General features: G+C 39.9%; 2 protein-coding genes across 2 annotated transcripts; one reads left to right on the top strand and one right to left on the bottom strand.

Moving 5' to 3' along the window:
* Positions 1-1630: 1630 nt before the first annotated feature.
* On the top strand, positions 1631-4592 carry cdc42ep5 (CDC42 effector protein (Rho GTPase binding) 5). The gene is made up of 2 exons (XM_058648238.1): positions 1631-1823; positions 2682-4592. The coding sequence occupies exon 2, from the start codon at positions 2684-2686 to the stop codon at positions 3632-3634; it is 951 nt and encodes a 316-aa protein (XP_058504221.1). The 5' UTR covers positions 1631-1823; positions 2682-2683; the 3' UTR covers positions 3635-4592.
* Positions 4593-4924: 332 nt separating this feature from the next.
* grwd1 (glutamate-rich WD repeat containing 1) lies at positions 4925-14821 on the bottom strand. Its single transcript, XM_058648237.1, has 7 exons — positions 14565-14821; positions 13102-13219; positions 11412-11580; positions 11109-11319; positions 8432-8577; positions 6038-6229; positions 4925-5467 (listed from the first exon to the last, which is right to left on the bottom strand). Exons 1-7 carry the CDS (start codon positions 14785-14787, stop codon positions 5159-5161), a joined length of 1368 nt encoding a protein of 455 aa, XP_058504220.1. The 5' UTR covers positions 14788-14821; the 3' UTR covers positions 4925-5158.
* Positions 14822-16633: the final 1812 nt, after the last annotated feature.

Raw genomic sequence — 16633 nt, 5'->3', positions numbered from 1 at the left:
GTGCGTGTCAGAGAGGGGAGTCATTTCCTGTAAGGGAGTCTCTCCCACACTGAACCCCTCACAAAATTTGAAGTCAGTCTAGTGCAAATACACAAGTATCTATTCAACTGCACAGCAGTGAAAAGCAGGGTCTATAAAGAAATATAGACATTTATTTAGTCTTTAACCCTTGTATTGCTTCATTGTTCAAAATACTGACATACAGTAAATACCACAATATTGAAAACAAATTTTTTTTATTTATTTTCATGATCCTATCAGATTTCAAGAGAACACCTTAACTTAAAGCTTTACATATCATTTAACAGGTAACTTCTAATCCATTTGTCCCCTTGAATGAAATCAGGTTACAGCTGAATGAATAATTAGTTCCCATTGTTGAGCTGATGGCTGCATCATCACACAAATATGCTGAGCATTCGTCACAACAATGACTCAATCTCGCACCATTGTACGACTACCTGGGGTTTGGTATTGCTCATGGGTTTTTTTTTACCCCATGGGAGGAATCTGGTCAGTGTGTACTCTCTGCTTTTCTCTAGTATTTTCCAAAAGGATTCTTCACTGACTAGACATACTGTATGAGTGAATCAGTCAATCAATTATGAACCAGGCTGACACCCTTCAACTACTATCACTATCTTCTGCTGCTTATAGACAACCACTATGTCCAATTCATTAGCCACCACCAGTTTCTCTGTCTGGATCTGGAAGTCCCATAGGTTCTTAGCCCTGTCGTTCTTCTCAACCTTCCATCTTGATCTTGGGACCTCCAGTCCATACTTTGTGCAGATGTTCACTCTTCCAGCCACTTAGCTGTGGCGGTCCATGTACGCCTTCCCAACCAGGATCTGTCTCTGGGGCATCTTTACACAGTCTACACCAGGGGTCAAACTAAAATGACCTGGGGGGCCACCGAGTTTGGTCAGTAGAAGGCCGTTCAAGAGAAAAAAAAGTCCAGCTTTTTGGGGAAAAAGACATTGATATAGTAATATTTACGATGATATTTCACATAATTTAAAAATAAAAGTTTTTGTTTTGATATGGAACGATAAGTAGTTTACAATATAAACGTAAACCCCATACAGGAATAACTCATTATAACTGGATATTAAGTGGTGGGCCACTGTCTGTATATATATACAGACAGAGATTATTTTTCAAATTATTTCAAATTATGATATATATTAATTTTAAAGATTTATGTCTGTATCTCATAATTTACCTGGACATGTAATGTAAAGCACATGTAATGTATCACTCCTTGTCCTTTTGGATAAAACTTAAAAAAGTTATAACAGAATAATAAATAAATACATGAAAGATATGAAAGGTAAAATTGCCAAATTGAAACATTTCACACTTGTGAAATCAACACATATTTACATGATTACATTACATTTCCCACAACAACACAAATGCTTAAATTGATATCAGTTATAATTGTATACTTTCTAAAGAGTAGACTCGTAAACATATTGACATTCCAAACATCTGTTTTGTCTGCTCGAGTAAAACTTTAACTCCAAATAAAAAACACAGTGTGGACATTTGTCCTCGTTTATATTTGAACCGACTGCGTGTGGAACAGTCTTTGATCCAGCGCTCCCCAATAAGTGTCGCGTCACTTCCTCAGCAGCCTGTGCCTGTGCCTGTGCCCATCCCTTTGGAAGAGAAAGAAAATTCACGCACAGACGAACGACGGCGAGAAAAAAAAGAGCGAGGGAAAAAAGCGGAGAAGGAAGCGCGAGCTAAAATCCAGATGAAAAAGTTGGACAGCGAGGAGGAAGCCGACCTAAGATCACGTTATACGCTTTAAAAAAGTAAGTTTTTCAGACACGCTTTCAAAGTTTTCACAAGTCTCAGTTAGTAGACCCGGTTGACTTTTACATCGATCCGAACGATCCTCTCACTGCTGGGTCAGCAAGGGTTGTCCTCGCATGCTCCTTGTATAAGCCACGAGTTATTAGTTTATCTATAATATGATGTTTCATTTACTTTTAAGTGTTATTGGAAAGTCTTTAGGGTTGTGGTTTGGCCTGTGAGCCCCCTCCCCTCCCTAATCTAGCTCTATCTCTCTCTCTCTCTCTCACACACACACACACACACATACAAAAGTGAAATCAGTGTCATCAATGATAATCTAAACTGCAACGTGTGAACAACACGTCACTGAAGTTGTTTAATATCTTTAAAACACTGTCAGATGTTTGGAGTAACACATTCTGTCACTTATTAATTAGAAATGGTTGATATTGTCTTGTTGACATGTTACATGTAAATAGGGTGTCAGGACTCAGGGGGGTTTCATATTACGGCCTCAGATGTTTTTATAGAATGTTACAGTCTTGTTTTTTTTGTCCACAAACACCCTGAGGGTAGAGAAAAGTATGTGCTAGTGTTGCATGTGTGCGCTTCAAGTACAAGTCTCAGCATGGCCTTCACAGCCACAGCGGTGGCAAAATGCTCATTGGTTTCCCACAATATTGCACAACACGGTGAAGTTTTTCACACTGCCCCGTCTTATCAGGAGGCTGGACCCAGGCTCCAGTATTCACATGCCTTCTCCACGTCTCAAATGTTATCTGATTTGCTGTCAGCACAACTTTCTTTGTTCTTTATTCTACTGTGAATACATAAATAACAATGCACCTCTGCTGTTTTGTTGCTCCCTTCTTCAGTCATGCCACTGCACAAATCATCATCCCGGGCTTCTCGCCTGGACCCTACCATGATCTCAGCACCACTGGGTGACTTTCGCCACACCATGCACATTGGACGCGGAGGTGATGCCTTTGGAGACACCTCCTTCTTGTCCACACTCGGCCCGAGTCCTTCCAGCGCTGACGCGGGGAGTGCAGGGGTCACGCCAGGTGCTGACCCTGAGGTGGCAGTTAACCACAGTGATCTTCATACAGATGCTCCAGGAAGCCCAGAGGACAATGAGCTTCACTCAGAGTCAGTATCTTTATTCACCCTAGACCTGGACCTGGATCTGGGCCCGTCTATGCTGGGAGATGTATTAGGAGTAATGGATGGATTGGGGCTCGACTCCAAGGAGGAGGACGTGTTGAGTCCCAAAAGTGCCACATCCTCCATGGAAAAAAGGCAGGGGAGAGAGGCCACAGGCATGTCTGTGAACAAGCAGAACGAGCTGAATGGGAAGAACTTGGTTGGGTTGGATGGAGACCAGGTGGGAGAAAGCAGGATACCAGATGGAAATGGGATCAAGCCAAAGGGGTTAAAACCCAAAGTGAGATTCAGTGACAAACGCGAGGAGATCATTCGCCAGGCATCTGAAGAGGAAGAAGGTCAAGGGTTCGACTTCCAGGATGAGAATCAGCTGGTGTGTCAAAGTCCAACAAGGGGTGAGAGTGAGAGGGGGGAGAGCCGAGTAGCGGAGGGTGAAACTGAGTTCATCAATCACAAAGTGGAGTTGCCACCTAGTCCTGCTTCATCACATAGCTCAGAGAATGAAGGAGACGTCCCACTGGACAGGAGGAGGGTGGACAACTGCCACTCAGAGACTGATTCAGAGGAGGACGAGGATGAGGAAGAGGAGGAGGAGGAGGGAGGTGAAGCAGGAAGAGGCTACACATTTGAAGACGAGTTTGATGATGAAATTGGTCTATAGAGTACAGGTAAAAACAAGTCTTTGCTGTTGAGTAAATCAACGATACTGTATTATTTTTCTTCCACAACTCACCATGTCAGTGTCATCTGTACGGTCGGTTTAAACACAATCATATCTCAATGCAAACAAGACTCTGAGGTATTCCGTTAAGACGATGTTGCTCAACTGGTAAAGGCATTTTATGTTTTATCTACAGGGGTGACAGATTTGCCAGGGACTGTCATTGTTATCAGAAAATGCAAAATGGAATTTTGGTTATTACAGTGAAAAGTTTATAGCACTTTTACTTTATTTCCTTCATCTGGAAGCATTGCTATGAGAATGATGTGAAAAGTTAGATTCTAGCTAAATGAACGATGCTTGCTTTTTTTTTTTTTTACGTCATATGTATTTTCCATCGCAAGTGCACAGAACAGATGTTGTGATTACTGAGCTTTATGTTATAGTGGAGCTGACTTACTATAGTGCCTTGTGCTATATCAGTGTCTTATTAGTTATTTCTTGTATTGCATGTTTATTACAGTCTGCCCGTCTTCTCTTCATGTTTAATACTTTTAAAAAAAAAGCTTCACCTGGAGATAATGTCAGAAAATAAAGTTATCCTGTGTATTGTGAAATACTGTGAATTAGTCACATTCCTAATCTGACATTGTTTCTCTGCTTTAAACTGCATCAAGTCTGATATGAGTTGTCTTGGGGCTGTGGGGCTGGACTGATACAAAAATGCTCAGACAATCATGGGATTTAAAGGTCAAGTTGTAAATTGGGACCAGTGGTGTATTTTTGTGTTTTTTATTTTCTTCATGTAAAATGTCTTAAGTTTAATTTCACAATGCTGTAAAGTGGGAGAGGTCATTATGTTCAGCTGTTGAAATTGCTGGTTGAAATGCATACAAACCTGTGGTTTAATGAGAAATACAGTGAAAACAATAAAATAATTATTGGGATTGTTATGTAATCACCTGCTTTGACTTTTCATTTCTTTAGGATTGACTCCAGAAGAAAAACGATAACTTTCTATTCAGTGTGAATCATGACGACCCCAGGCTTTGTCCAAAATCCCTCCCCGTTTATTCTATAGTAAAATATTTAGTACCATTTAATATTCCTGCAATCAATAAAACAAAATCTAATTTTAAAGTTTACTATTGTTGAGACATCGGCACAGTTTGTGCAGCCATCACTTGACAAAGTGCTTCTGTGTATTATTTATAGTCGTCATTACCAGTTAAATACATTTAGAGCAGTGCATCTTTGAAAATATTAAATTAGGTAATCATAACAATAACAGTTGTTTCAAACATTTTATTTTAAGCACACAATGCCTAAAATAGTAAATCTATCTGTACAATGTACAGACAGAAGGATGAAGATTATAATACCAGGAGGCATAAACAAAAGAAAAAAACAAAACCTACATAGCTAAGTTATGTACATTATTACAAGCTCCTTAAAGATCTGCTTTTACTGCTCGTTAAAAATAGTTCTTTCAAAACACACACACAGTAAACAGACGTGGACACACTACACAGATATTGTCCTGAACAGGTTGAATCCTGACAGAGCAGTGGAGATCATCACACCAGGTAACTGTGGGTGCCAGTGAATCTCCTTCACCTCCGACTGACCCTGGTGCAGGAAGAGCAGCTGAGGCGGCAGGTCTTTCATCTCCGCCACCCTGGCGCCCGCGTCGCACGACTCCACGGACAGGTCCCACTGGCTGACCACATCGTCCGCTCCCGACGCGGCGAACACGCTCGAGTCTATGGGGTTCCACTCGACTGAAGTGATGGGAGCGCTGTGCTGTTTGAAGTTGGCCACGGGCCGCCCGGTCTGCAGGTACAGGAGGAGCGAGAGCAGTGAGCTGTGACAGCAGTTCATCACTAACAACTGCCAAGCCTTAAGAGGAGTGTTAAATTGATATTTGTTCCCACATACAAAGCAAACACTTCAAACCATAAAACTAATATTTCGTTTTGCAATATGTCTGCAATAGTTACACACTGATGTGTCATAAAATCTGTAATCGTCTACTGTTGTAATGTCAAGAGCCCTAAACACGGTGGTCTTTGGAGCAACAACATGATTACTTTATTGTGGAGACATCTATAAAACCGTAAAATACTCACACAGGGTAATAAACAAGTGATCACTCACAGGATCAGTGAAGCCATTTGAGTCTCGTTTAAAAACATACTTCAGCATCAGTTTTACTTTAATGATAATTTTACACAAGTGTTGTCTTTTTGTTGGATTTCATTCCCCATCTTTACTGTCAGGGATTTTATTTATGCAATGTTTCGCACTTTGTACATGGTTTTGATAAGTGCTGCATAAATTAATATCATTATCTGTGTTGTTATTGTCAGTAACAACTTAAGATAAACTGTCGCTGCATTTTACCTTAAACTGCCGCAGGTCCCACACTTTCAGAAGGCCGTCGTCACCCCCCGACAGCAGGAATGGTTCGGTCCTGTTCCAGCTGATCACATTGATGTCTGATGAGTGGGCTTCTTCAGCAGAGATCATTGAATTGGGCGGTGAACGAATGTCCCACACACGAATGGACTTATCCACTGAGCACGATGCAAAAACCTGAGGCAAGAGGGAATCAGGATTGTGAGATCTGAACTTTAGCTTTAATATAAACTAAACACAACTGTATTAAAGCTGCAGTACATTATCTTTCAATATAATGTCTGTACTGATTGAGCCCATCAGCTCCACACAACTGAGTTTCTCATGAGAGCGGTGTTTAGAGCTCATGTCCCACGCTGCAGACAGGAAGTGATTTGTTTTATAGTCAGACGGCAGCAACAGCAGGTTTGTGCTTATAAAGCGACACAGCTGCAAACGGGTTGGAGTATGACTGAAAACTCAGCTCAAAAATCTGGTCGTTTGGCAGCTAGACAGGACCGCACAATGATTCTAGTCTCCACCGTCCCCTGCACTGCATACACACAAACGCTCCCTGGGTCAGGTCTCATGGTCTCACATGACAGCCTGTTTTCACATGAAGGACACGACATACAAACAATGTTACATCACCTCTGTTCATGAAGACCAAACGGGTAGAATAATCACATCAACAAAACAACTACACACTTCAACTTTAACTCAGCTGGGAAAAACAAGGACCATTTCTTCTTGTTGAACACGTTCTGGTGTTTTGAAGGAGTGCGTCTGTGAGTCAACACTAATTATGGTCCACGGTGTCATAAACAGTCCTACACAGAGAAAATAACAGTGCACAGAGCACACTCCTATGTCACATCACACAGTAGAAGTGAAAAAGGTGTCAGACTGTAGGTTACTCATCCACATACTCCAAACTAGTTCAGTGACTTCAAAGTGCAGTGACTATGACGGCATAAATAGCATATTTTAGTGCAACATAAGTGGTTTTAAAATCAACAGGATTCATTCCAATCAGTGCCTTCTCTCATCCATATAAACACCACAACAGCAGTCTTAGGATTTGGAAAATCCTCACTGTGTATGATCAACAGAGCTAGTTCAGCTCTGAGGTCAGCACTGGGGTCAAGGGTGCAGTGTAAATATCTCAACATGCATGTCTAATACTTAGCATCCTTTAGTTTTTGGTTTTAGGAGGAATCCCAGTCAAATATGACACCATGTTTTCTTTATTTAAAACCATTGTCAGATTAACAATCACTACGTTTACTTGAAATCAGAAAGAAAAAAAAAATCTAATTACTGTATTGGTCCAACTAAAACCAGACTATTAAAATACTTGTAAACATGTTGGTCTGACTGTGTGACAAACACATTCAGATGATGTCATTTGGAGTCAAACTACTGCTACTGCATGTGTAATAGTTGGACCAAGTCAGACTCAAGCTGGCCTGGGCGGTCTGCACATGTCACGAATAAAAAAAACATGGAGATATGTGAGATTATGCTCGGTCAGTTTGAGAATTCGATATCATAAGTTAACGGATTGTAGAAAGCACGGTTGGCGTTGTGGTTAGCAGCAGCAAGAAGACCTGGCTTCGAGACCAGATCAGAAAAACTGTCTTTCTGCCGGAGTTTGCATGTTCTCCCTGTGTGTGCCTGGGGTTACTCCGGGTTCTCCAATTTCCTAAAACTAACAAGCTGAAAGGGGGGCGGGAGTATCGTCACCTAGTGTAATGGAGGTGGACACACTTCAGGCAATATAATAGAAATCCCTCCTACTCTTTGTATACTGGGACAAGGACACCGGTCAAATTCAACAGCATAGTCCAGCTACAACCATAGCTCGACTTAAATGTGCATGGAAACTTACATGCAGAAAAAAACATTTCAGCTTCAAAAGAACTACTAACACACCTAAAAATATGTGTCAGGTGACCATTCACCTGACACATAACAGGAAGCTGTTTGATGAACCCAAACAGGGATTTTAGTTGAGACTGAGAAGTGGCACTTTTCCATTACATAGTTCCAGCACCAGAAAGCCAGTGCTGGTAACTGCATTACATTATCAAAAAACTTTTCTGCATACTTTTAGATTCCTGTTCATCAAAACAAGAATGCTATTGTAATTTAAGAGATTATTGTATTCGTTTTCCTATTTATTTTATTTCTTTGCTTATTCCAGGTCACTTGTCGACCCTTTTTGCTCATTTTCAAACCTCTCACTTTTTAGGGCTCATAAATGTTAAGGGTAGCAGCAGGTGTATTTGGAGCAGAATTTATGCAATTTTAAATGAAACCAGATCCATGTGGATACAGCTTCATGTGGTCTTACCCACTACGTCACAAATGATGTGTGTATGAGGAGGACAGACGTACTGTAGCTTCATTGGGGGACCACTGCAGATCCTCCACAGACTTGCTGTGGGAGCTGAAAGGACGCTGGTCAATCTGCCACGACACCCCTCCCTCCTGTGGCTCCCACACATGGATGTTCTTTTTGCAGTCTCCGCTGACAAGACGACCTGTTCATAACACACAGGCACAACAATGGTCAAACAGATTTTTATTTTTCAGTAGTGTAAAATATGACCCATCTATTTGTTCAAGATGAATTGGACTTGATTTATTAAGATAACATTTAGCTACTGTTATTATCATGAATACAGGGGAACACAAATCTACACACAATTTGGTCTAATATGTGTAACAGCTCTCTGTTTGTAGAGGAACAATTCCATTCATGACACAGTCCTCAGGTATGTGTGCTTATAAAGCAAATACAGACCCAGTACTAAGCCATTAGAATAATAAATAAAAAGGGTTACTATGACTCTACAAATAATAAAATATGACAACTAATTAGTCATCAGGTCCCACACCCTAAAAATTTGGAAGCACTGTGCATTTTAAAAACATTGGGCATACCTTTTGAAGTTTTTTTTGGCCAAGTAAAAGGAAGGACATGTAAAGTGAGAACCTTTGTACCTTTGTTGTTAAAAAGGAGTTTGAGCGAAAAACAAACAAACATTGCTCCTTCCACAAAGGCAAGAATCAAATTTGCAGCTTGCACGTCTTAATATGAGAGTGGATCTAATGGAAGACGAAGAGAGTGGTGAAGAGAAAATGGCTCCGGGTGAAAACCCTCCCTGAATATGTGAGTATAGTTGGGCTCTAACAGTTCTTTAGAAAACACTCTAAAAGCTCTTAACTAACAGACGTCATTTAGTTAGTGTTATTTCTTATATTGCTCTAAGGCTTTAGCCTATTCCTTTTATGGTTGATGACTGTGTTGGAGGACATTGTGTGAAATGGATCTGTGAAATATGTATTTTTTCCCCCTTTCTATCAGTTGCATATTCACACAAATTGTTATGATTTGTTATTTACAATGCATCACCAAATATACAGTCATATGAAAAAGTTTGAGAACCCCTCTCAGCCTGTATAATAATTGACTCTGCTTTCACACAAAAAATAAAAGATAAAACTGGTATGTCTTTCATTTACCAGGAACATCTAAGTACTGGGGTGTTTTCCAAACAAAGATTTTTAGTGAAGCAGTATTTAGTTTCATGAAATTAATCAAATGTGGAAAACTGGCTTTGCAAAAATATGGGTACCCTTGTGATGTTTATTGTTTATTATGGATTGTGAGAATCACCTCCAAAGAGAACATCTGGCTGCAGATGGTGTATCTGTACATTGTTCCACAATTCATTAGAATTTGCACAAAGAACATCTGTATGGCCGGGTGATGAGAAAGAAGCCCTTTCTGCACCCACGCCACAGGTATAGTCGCATGGAGTATGCAAAAGCTCATTAGAGCCAGATTCATTTTGGACTTTGGACTGATGAGACAGAAATTGGAGTTATTTGCTCATAACAAAAAGAAGAGCACTCTTGGGGTGCCCACATTTATGCACCAGTCTAATATTGTTATGCATATTTCATGTTAATCCAATAAATGAAACGTCACTGCTGAAATACTTCTGTTTCCTTAAGGTTTGTGAAAATCCCAGCTAATGATAAACAAAAATCCCCAAAATTACGAGGGGTTCCCAAACTTTTTCATACGACTGTAAATTAAAAATCTTTTAATCTTCTCTCAGTAAAATGTGCCTCAGTTCATTGTGTCTACTTAGTGACAACTTAAAACCAGACTAGGGCGACATTTTAAATCACTTTTAAATACCCACGTCTTGTTGGCCTTCACTTGAGGATGAGAACAGTCCACCCGGGAACTTCGATCTCGAGTTGAACCATTTGATTATTTATCATTTTACTGTTTTACTCTTGTGTGTATACCTTGTTGTTGTGCCTTTTACTTTGTCAAGCACTTTGGTCAGTGCTGAAAACAACCATTTTATGAAGCAGGCCATTTTTCAGCTTTCTCGAACAATGTGTTTATTTGCATTTTAGCACAATAACCCAATTTCAAATCAGTTTTTAAGTTCAAAAAAATGTTTGGAAGAACATTATTGGCAGAGAAGTGATGTGGTACTGAAATGGGGGACGTCTGATTGACACAGAACATGTCATTTCAGTCAGTTGCCTGCTTGATTTCTGAGGAAACTTAAAAAAAAAATTTTTTTTGCCCTGATTCTTTTTTTCTGAAGCCATTCCATGGTTAATTATTATCATTTCATATTTTTTTAAATTTTATATGATGAGGAAAAAGTGCCCCCGTCAGTCACTTTGGGCTAATACCATATCTGGTCCACGAGCCAATTCAATTATGTGCTGTGGATCCAGATCCAAGGCTTTAGGAATGTTTGCTCATCTACAATTTGCTGGAAATTTGTCTGGAAAACCACAGAAAAGCAGAACGTGATTTGATCGTCTCTGGGGAGGAAAAAGCTCCAGTTTGGAATGTAAACAGAAACAGAACGAGAGATACAAGTGTGAAAAGGGAGTCAATTCATTATATTTAGTACAGAGTGCTCTTATGTTACTCATACTTTAAAAGCTCTACTGTTGTGAAATACACAACACATGCATTTAATAACTTAACTGAACTCAAGTGTTTTTTGAGGGTTTCAAACCCCTCACTCACCAGGAACTGTAGGTGACCAGTCAATGGCAAAGCCTTCACTCATGTGTCCTGAGAAACTGAAGAGAGCCGTGGCTTCTTTCTGCTGTTTCATGAAAGCTGCCATGACAGTGGAACTGTGGACGGCCTCCAACTGAGCGCGGAGGTCAATTATTTCTACCTGTCCCTTGTCTGACCAGACGGCGGCCAATGACTGTTCCCCTCGCTGGGTCACCTGCAAACGAAGACATAAAAAAAATCTGTCATTTTGAAAACACGTGGCAATATGAAGCCAGGAAGGCGTCATTTACGTAAACGTCAACGTACTCGGACTCTGTTAATCCCTCCGTAGTGAGGCATCATGGCCAGTTCCATCTGTGGCTTCTTGTCTTCATCCTCCTCCTCCTCCTCCTCATCACTTTCTTCATCACTGCTTTCTTCCCCCTCCTTTTCTTTTTCTGTTCCATGAAGGTTGTGCATGCGCATGACAAGAAGTCTGCAAGAAGGTTAACGGACATTAGAAGGTGAGTTACTCTCATTACATCGTTTTAGAGAGTCTCTAAATCTTATCTTCTATAAACACTACATGAGACAAAACACAACAAAACACCACTGACTGAGCTCTGTGGTCTGTTAAAGTGGGCTTGCTGATACAATACATAAAAACCTGGGCTGCCACAATGTACTGATTATTAATATGTCAATGTATTAGTATGAATATTTATCTTTTTTAAATAAAAACAGCTTATATTTTTGTTTTCTGGTATTCTTTGCTCCTCTATACTTAACACACATACAGACATTTCTGACATGTTATGGGCCAAACAACTAATGTAAACTGATCTAAACTAAACAATTAATTGAAAACAAATATTAAACAGGTATTTGATATTAAAGTTATTGCTGCTTGCAGCTCTAGTAATATAATTCTGCTCTAAATATTAGGATTTTGGATGAATCAGCTCCATTTATAAAACTTCAGGGAGTTAAAGTGAAAACTAAACATCATCTCATCTCAGTGATTTAATCCAAACAATGTGGCTTTGAAAACCAAGCTAAAGGTCACACATTAAAGAGTTCATTGTTTCCCTCTCAAATGAAGTGTGGTGGGCACAGGACCAACAGAAATTTAAGTACTGACACATAAATCGGAACAGTAAATGGCCTGTATTTATATTTACCTAATATTTTCTAGACCACTCAGAAAATGCACTAAACATGGATGCACTGTATGAATGTGTGAGTGAATGGGTGAATGTCAGCACTGAAGTGTAAAGCAGCTCGATCCCAAATCTTTTATACTCATTCACACACTGCAGGGGCACATGTAGACTAGAGGAGCCGGGACTCAAACCCACAACCTTCCAGTTGCAAGACGACTCGCTCTACCACTGATCCGCTATCACCTGAAACAATGCTGGAGTAATTGGACTTAAAATGGCGCCCGTAAAAACCAGGTTTGTACATATTTAAATCAGTTCATGTCGTCTGGAGTAGGGCTGGGCAATAATATGATAACGATGATGATAATATGTATCGCGATAGACACTTCCGCGATATCAATAGAAAAAACTTTTGATAGACACACTACCTCGCCAGTCTGGCAGTTTTTTGGTTACTTAAAGTCCGACCACAGTCATTCCAATGTCGACTACTCACACCTCTACACGTGTGAGCGTATGATAAAAAATCTAAACGTTACAAAGACATAACTTAGGCAGTGCCAAGTACATGCTTCCAGTCTGCATAGTTGGGAAGTTTTAAAGGGTTTACAAATCTCATGAACGGGCTTGACATTACTATTTTCCTCTGTGTGGTCTGATAACTGTAGTGATTAAAATAAGAGGAAAGTTTATGAGTTTAGAATAAAAGGGTTCAAGTTAAAATACATTTTTTTTAAATTATTCTTAATTAATAGGTCATGAAAAATTATCAATACTTATCGATATCAATCAATATGAAGTAGTTATTTTTCAGCTATAATCGCCCAGACCCTTGTCTGGAGTTGTTTGCTGACCTGTTGCTCAGAGCTGTGTCGGCCTGTGTGCCGGCACAGAGCAGCATGGACAGAGGGAACTGCTCCCTGCCTTCTCCATCGCCATCCTTCAGAATGGCGAAGCTGAGACACGGTGCACCTGAAAACAACAACAGACTCATGAAAATCCAGTTCAGACTTTTTTTTAAACATCTATATTCACAAATGTAATCTGGAACAGGGGACAGAGGACCAAGGGCCCAGCACTGGAAGGGCCCTATAGAGAGCTATTGTTGTTATCACTATTATAATAAGTTATAATAAGACAATTTATCATAACTGTATCCAACATTTTGCAAAGCTGTCATTGAATGGTTCATTACAGAGCGAGTGACACCGAGCAGTCAAGTAATGTTTTGTTGTTAAAGAAGAAAAAAACAAAAATCATACATTTGCTGTCACCTTAAAAAGAAGTTGCAGCATCAAAAAACAAAAGTGAGGCAGGAAAAGATGGAGAGGGGGAGAAAAAGGGGCCTTTGCAGTTTTTCAGAAAGAATGGAAGGCTTTTAAGGAATTTTTCTTGATGCTTTAAGGCTCATTCACGTGTAAAATTATCAGAAATACCCACGATTATTAAAACCGGGTAAAGCTGCTCAAAAACATTCCCAATGCTAGATATTGAATCTGTCAAGAGTTATTTTTTTGGTGCAGAAAATGTCAAACCTGGAAATGATGTCCTCAAATGTCTTGTTTTATCCACAAACTAAAATGATTAAGTTTTAATGATTTCTTTGTTATATGGAGCAAAGACACCAGCACATATTCACATTTAAGAAGCTGAAAATCAGAAATTCTTTAAATGAAAACAAACAAACATAAAACACTTGAAATAGCTGACAATTCATTCAATCAATTATTAATTTATTAATTATTGGTTTCAGCCCTACCTGAAACCAACGTGTATTGTGGAGTCATTCCCACACATTCCCACTGCTAAAAAAAAAAAGTTTAAACCCAAGATTAAACAGGTTTTTGAACAATGGGAACAGGCTATAATTGAAACCTATATCTGAATCACTGCTAAGTCTTCAGTAGAACTATTGTTCAAAAAATCAGTAAACTCGGAGTATTCTTTCATGGGGCCCAAGGTTTCTAGTAGCGCTTCTGCACATGGAGAATTCCCCTATACATACATAAATAAACCTGTTGGGTTCATATGAAGTGTATTTATTTTTCTCTGCTGTCAATTCTGAAAGGTTGTGTCTAAGACAGATCTGGCAAATACTGCATTTAATAACCCCCGAAACTATCAAAGGGAAAACTAAGCATTAACACAAAAAATAGCAGACCCGCTCCAAAAACTAATTAAAACTAAGTCATTTAAAAAACAAAAAGTCAAAACTAATAAAAAGTGAAACTAATGGAAAATCCCAAACTATAATATCGTTGTGTGTGTGTGTGTGTGTGATGACAGTCTCTCTCTCTCTCAAACACAAACCACTTGCCTGTCTGACACTCGTGGTACATGCGGTACGCAGAGCGGTCCATCTCCAACTCTTCTCCGGGCTTAAGCGGCTCGATGCCGGGCACGTACACCTTCTTCTGCGCCTCCGCGTCCGCTCCTTCGTCCTCCATGTCCACGCCTTCGTCCTCCTCACTGCCAGCTTCGTCCATCTCCTCCATTTGGTCTCTTTCTTCGGCAAACGTGTCGTCGTCGGGCGCAGACATCTTGGCAGAGGCGCAGTTCGCTTACTTCCGGTGTAGGGAGCAGCCACGTGGTTTAAACTGCCCGGACTGTCACTCCCCCCTCCCATGCTGCCTCTCGCTCCCTCTCTCCCTCTCCCCCCGTTTACGGGAATTGAGCTGGCCCCTCTGGCGCTTGGCTCCCTGTTGCCAGGAAAGTTCTCGTGGGTTGACAAAACGGTTTTTCTTCATTATTAATTTTTACCTTTGACTGACGTCATCAACGTGAAAGTCAGGGCTTGTCAACATTTGTGCAATATTCATACTTGCAGTAATTTAAGGCTTGTTCCATGACCATCCTATGATAGGTGTACCTAATAAAGTGACCACTATATGCATTTTAATTATCATGGAGTACTAGAGTACTATTATAGTCTGGCATGTGTTGAATTGAATGACAATAAAGACCTAAAATCCTTGATAATGAATCAATCATTTCCAGCACAGGAGGTATTCTGAGGTCGATCACATGTTGTGATTGAACTGTGATTGTTGCATTAATCTCAGGTCAGTGTAACACCTGCAGGAACAGAGGGGTTAAAATAATCCACCGTGAATCACTGATGTGGAGCAAGAGTCAGTCGGAAGAACTTTGAAATGGGCAAAGGTAACTTCAGTCCAAAAGATTTGATTTGAACCGTGTGTTTCAGTTTTCTCTCTTTGCTGCGTTTTTCTTCTTTTCCTCCACCACTAGGATTATCTGACTTTGTGTAATTTGCATTCATGCTGCATTACGTTTGTCTCATCCTCCCAAAAATGACATCATGCCATCAATACTGTGGAAGAACAGTCGATGAGAGGTCGAGATGCCGTACAAGCCAAACAATCAGACCCCACTGTGACACACACACACACACACAGAATTTATCCAAAGTATCTTCAGAGTTATGAAACTGTAAGTACAGTCCTGTGAGAACACAGTAGCACACATTAAATGTGTGGGTGTGTACAAGCAGGGGCAAGTGCGAGCACCAACTGGTGGTGCACTCTTTGTTCCTTATGCTGATCCTGACAGGAGTCAGAAGTGAACATCTCTGGAGCAGATGGTTCCATCCAGAGCACATTCCTCTCTCATCTGCAACTCATCTCACAGTTTGTTTTTTTGTTCTCAATAAAAAAAAAAAAAAAAAGAAGTATGTGTTACAAAATAGATATTTAGGATTTCTACATAGGAAATGTCTCTATTTAGGAGCTGGCAGACAGGATGAAGCTCACAACATAAGCCCTGTGTCATGGAGGTGGAATGCAAGCTATTAAACAAAGTAAAATCTTTTTTCAGCCAATTGAAAAAAAAAAGAAGGATAGATTAGATACATTCTTTCTGACAAACAGTGGTAAAGGAGATATTCAAGTAAGTAAAACAACAACAACACCAAGTAAGGAAACAAGTACATGCACATTGAAAATACAGAAGCTAATAATTAAACCTGTTGTCAGTGAGTTAGTTTTATTCTGACACACATGATTGATCTCAAGTGTTTGCTCAGTAGCATGGATCACTCTGTTTCACCAGTCCATGAAAAACCTTTTTTTTTTTTCCTCAAGTATCAACACACAACATCCAATCAGGAGCCATAACTCCACAAAGAGGAGGTGGTCCTCCCTGCTGATAAGGTTTAGCTGTTTGTCTACGAACGATGCCCGCCCTCATACCTAATGTGTTCATGAGGTGACGCAGTGAGGAGAATGTTACAGGAAGCAAAGGACAAGAGCTTAGTTTACTGAAAATGAAACTTAAAATGGATATTGTGATTGTAACACGGTTATAATTATGTTATTAGGTTAGTAATCATGTAGTTTAGTAGTTTCTGTTCTATAAACTAATCACAAT

The sequence above is a fragment of the Solea solea genome, chromosome 13, assembly GCF_958295425.1.
Source record: "Solea solea chromosome 13, fSolSol10.1, whole genome shotgun sequence".
Lineage (NCBI taxonomy): Eukaryota > Metazoa > Chordata > Actinopteri > Pleuronectiformes > Soleidae > Solea > Solea solea.
The sequence above is the reverse complement of the archived record's forward strand: the minus strand, read 5'-3'. Positions and strand labels throughout refer to the sequence as shown.

Coding starts and splice junctions, on each gene's coding strand:
- cdc42ep5 (XM_058648238.1), top strand. CDS start 2,684: ATGCCACTGCACAAATCATCATCCCGGGCTTCTCGCCTGGACCCTACC.
- grwd1 (XM_058648237.1), bottom strand. CDS start 14,787: ATGTCTGCGCCCGACGACGACACGTTTGCCGAAGAAAGAGACCAAATG. Junction 11,320..11,411: donor GAGGGATTAACAGAGTCCGA/GTACGTTGACGT, acceptor CTTCGTTTGCAG/GTGACCCAGCGAGGGGAACA. Junction 5,468..6,037: donor GGGACCTGCGGCAGTTTAAG/GTAAAATGCAGC, acceptor CTGTACCTGCAG/ACCGGGCGGCCCGTGGCCAA.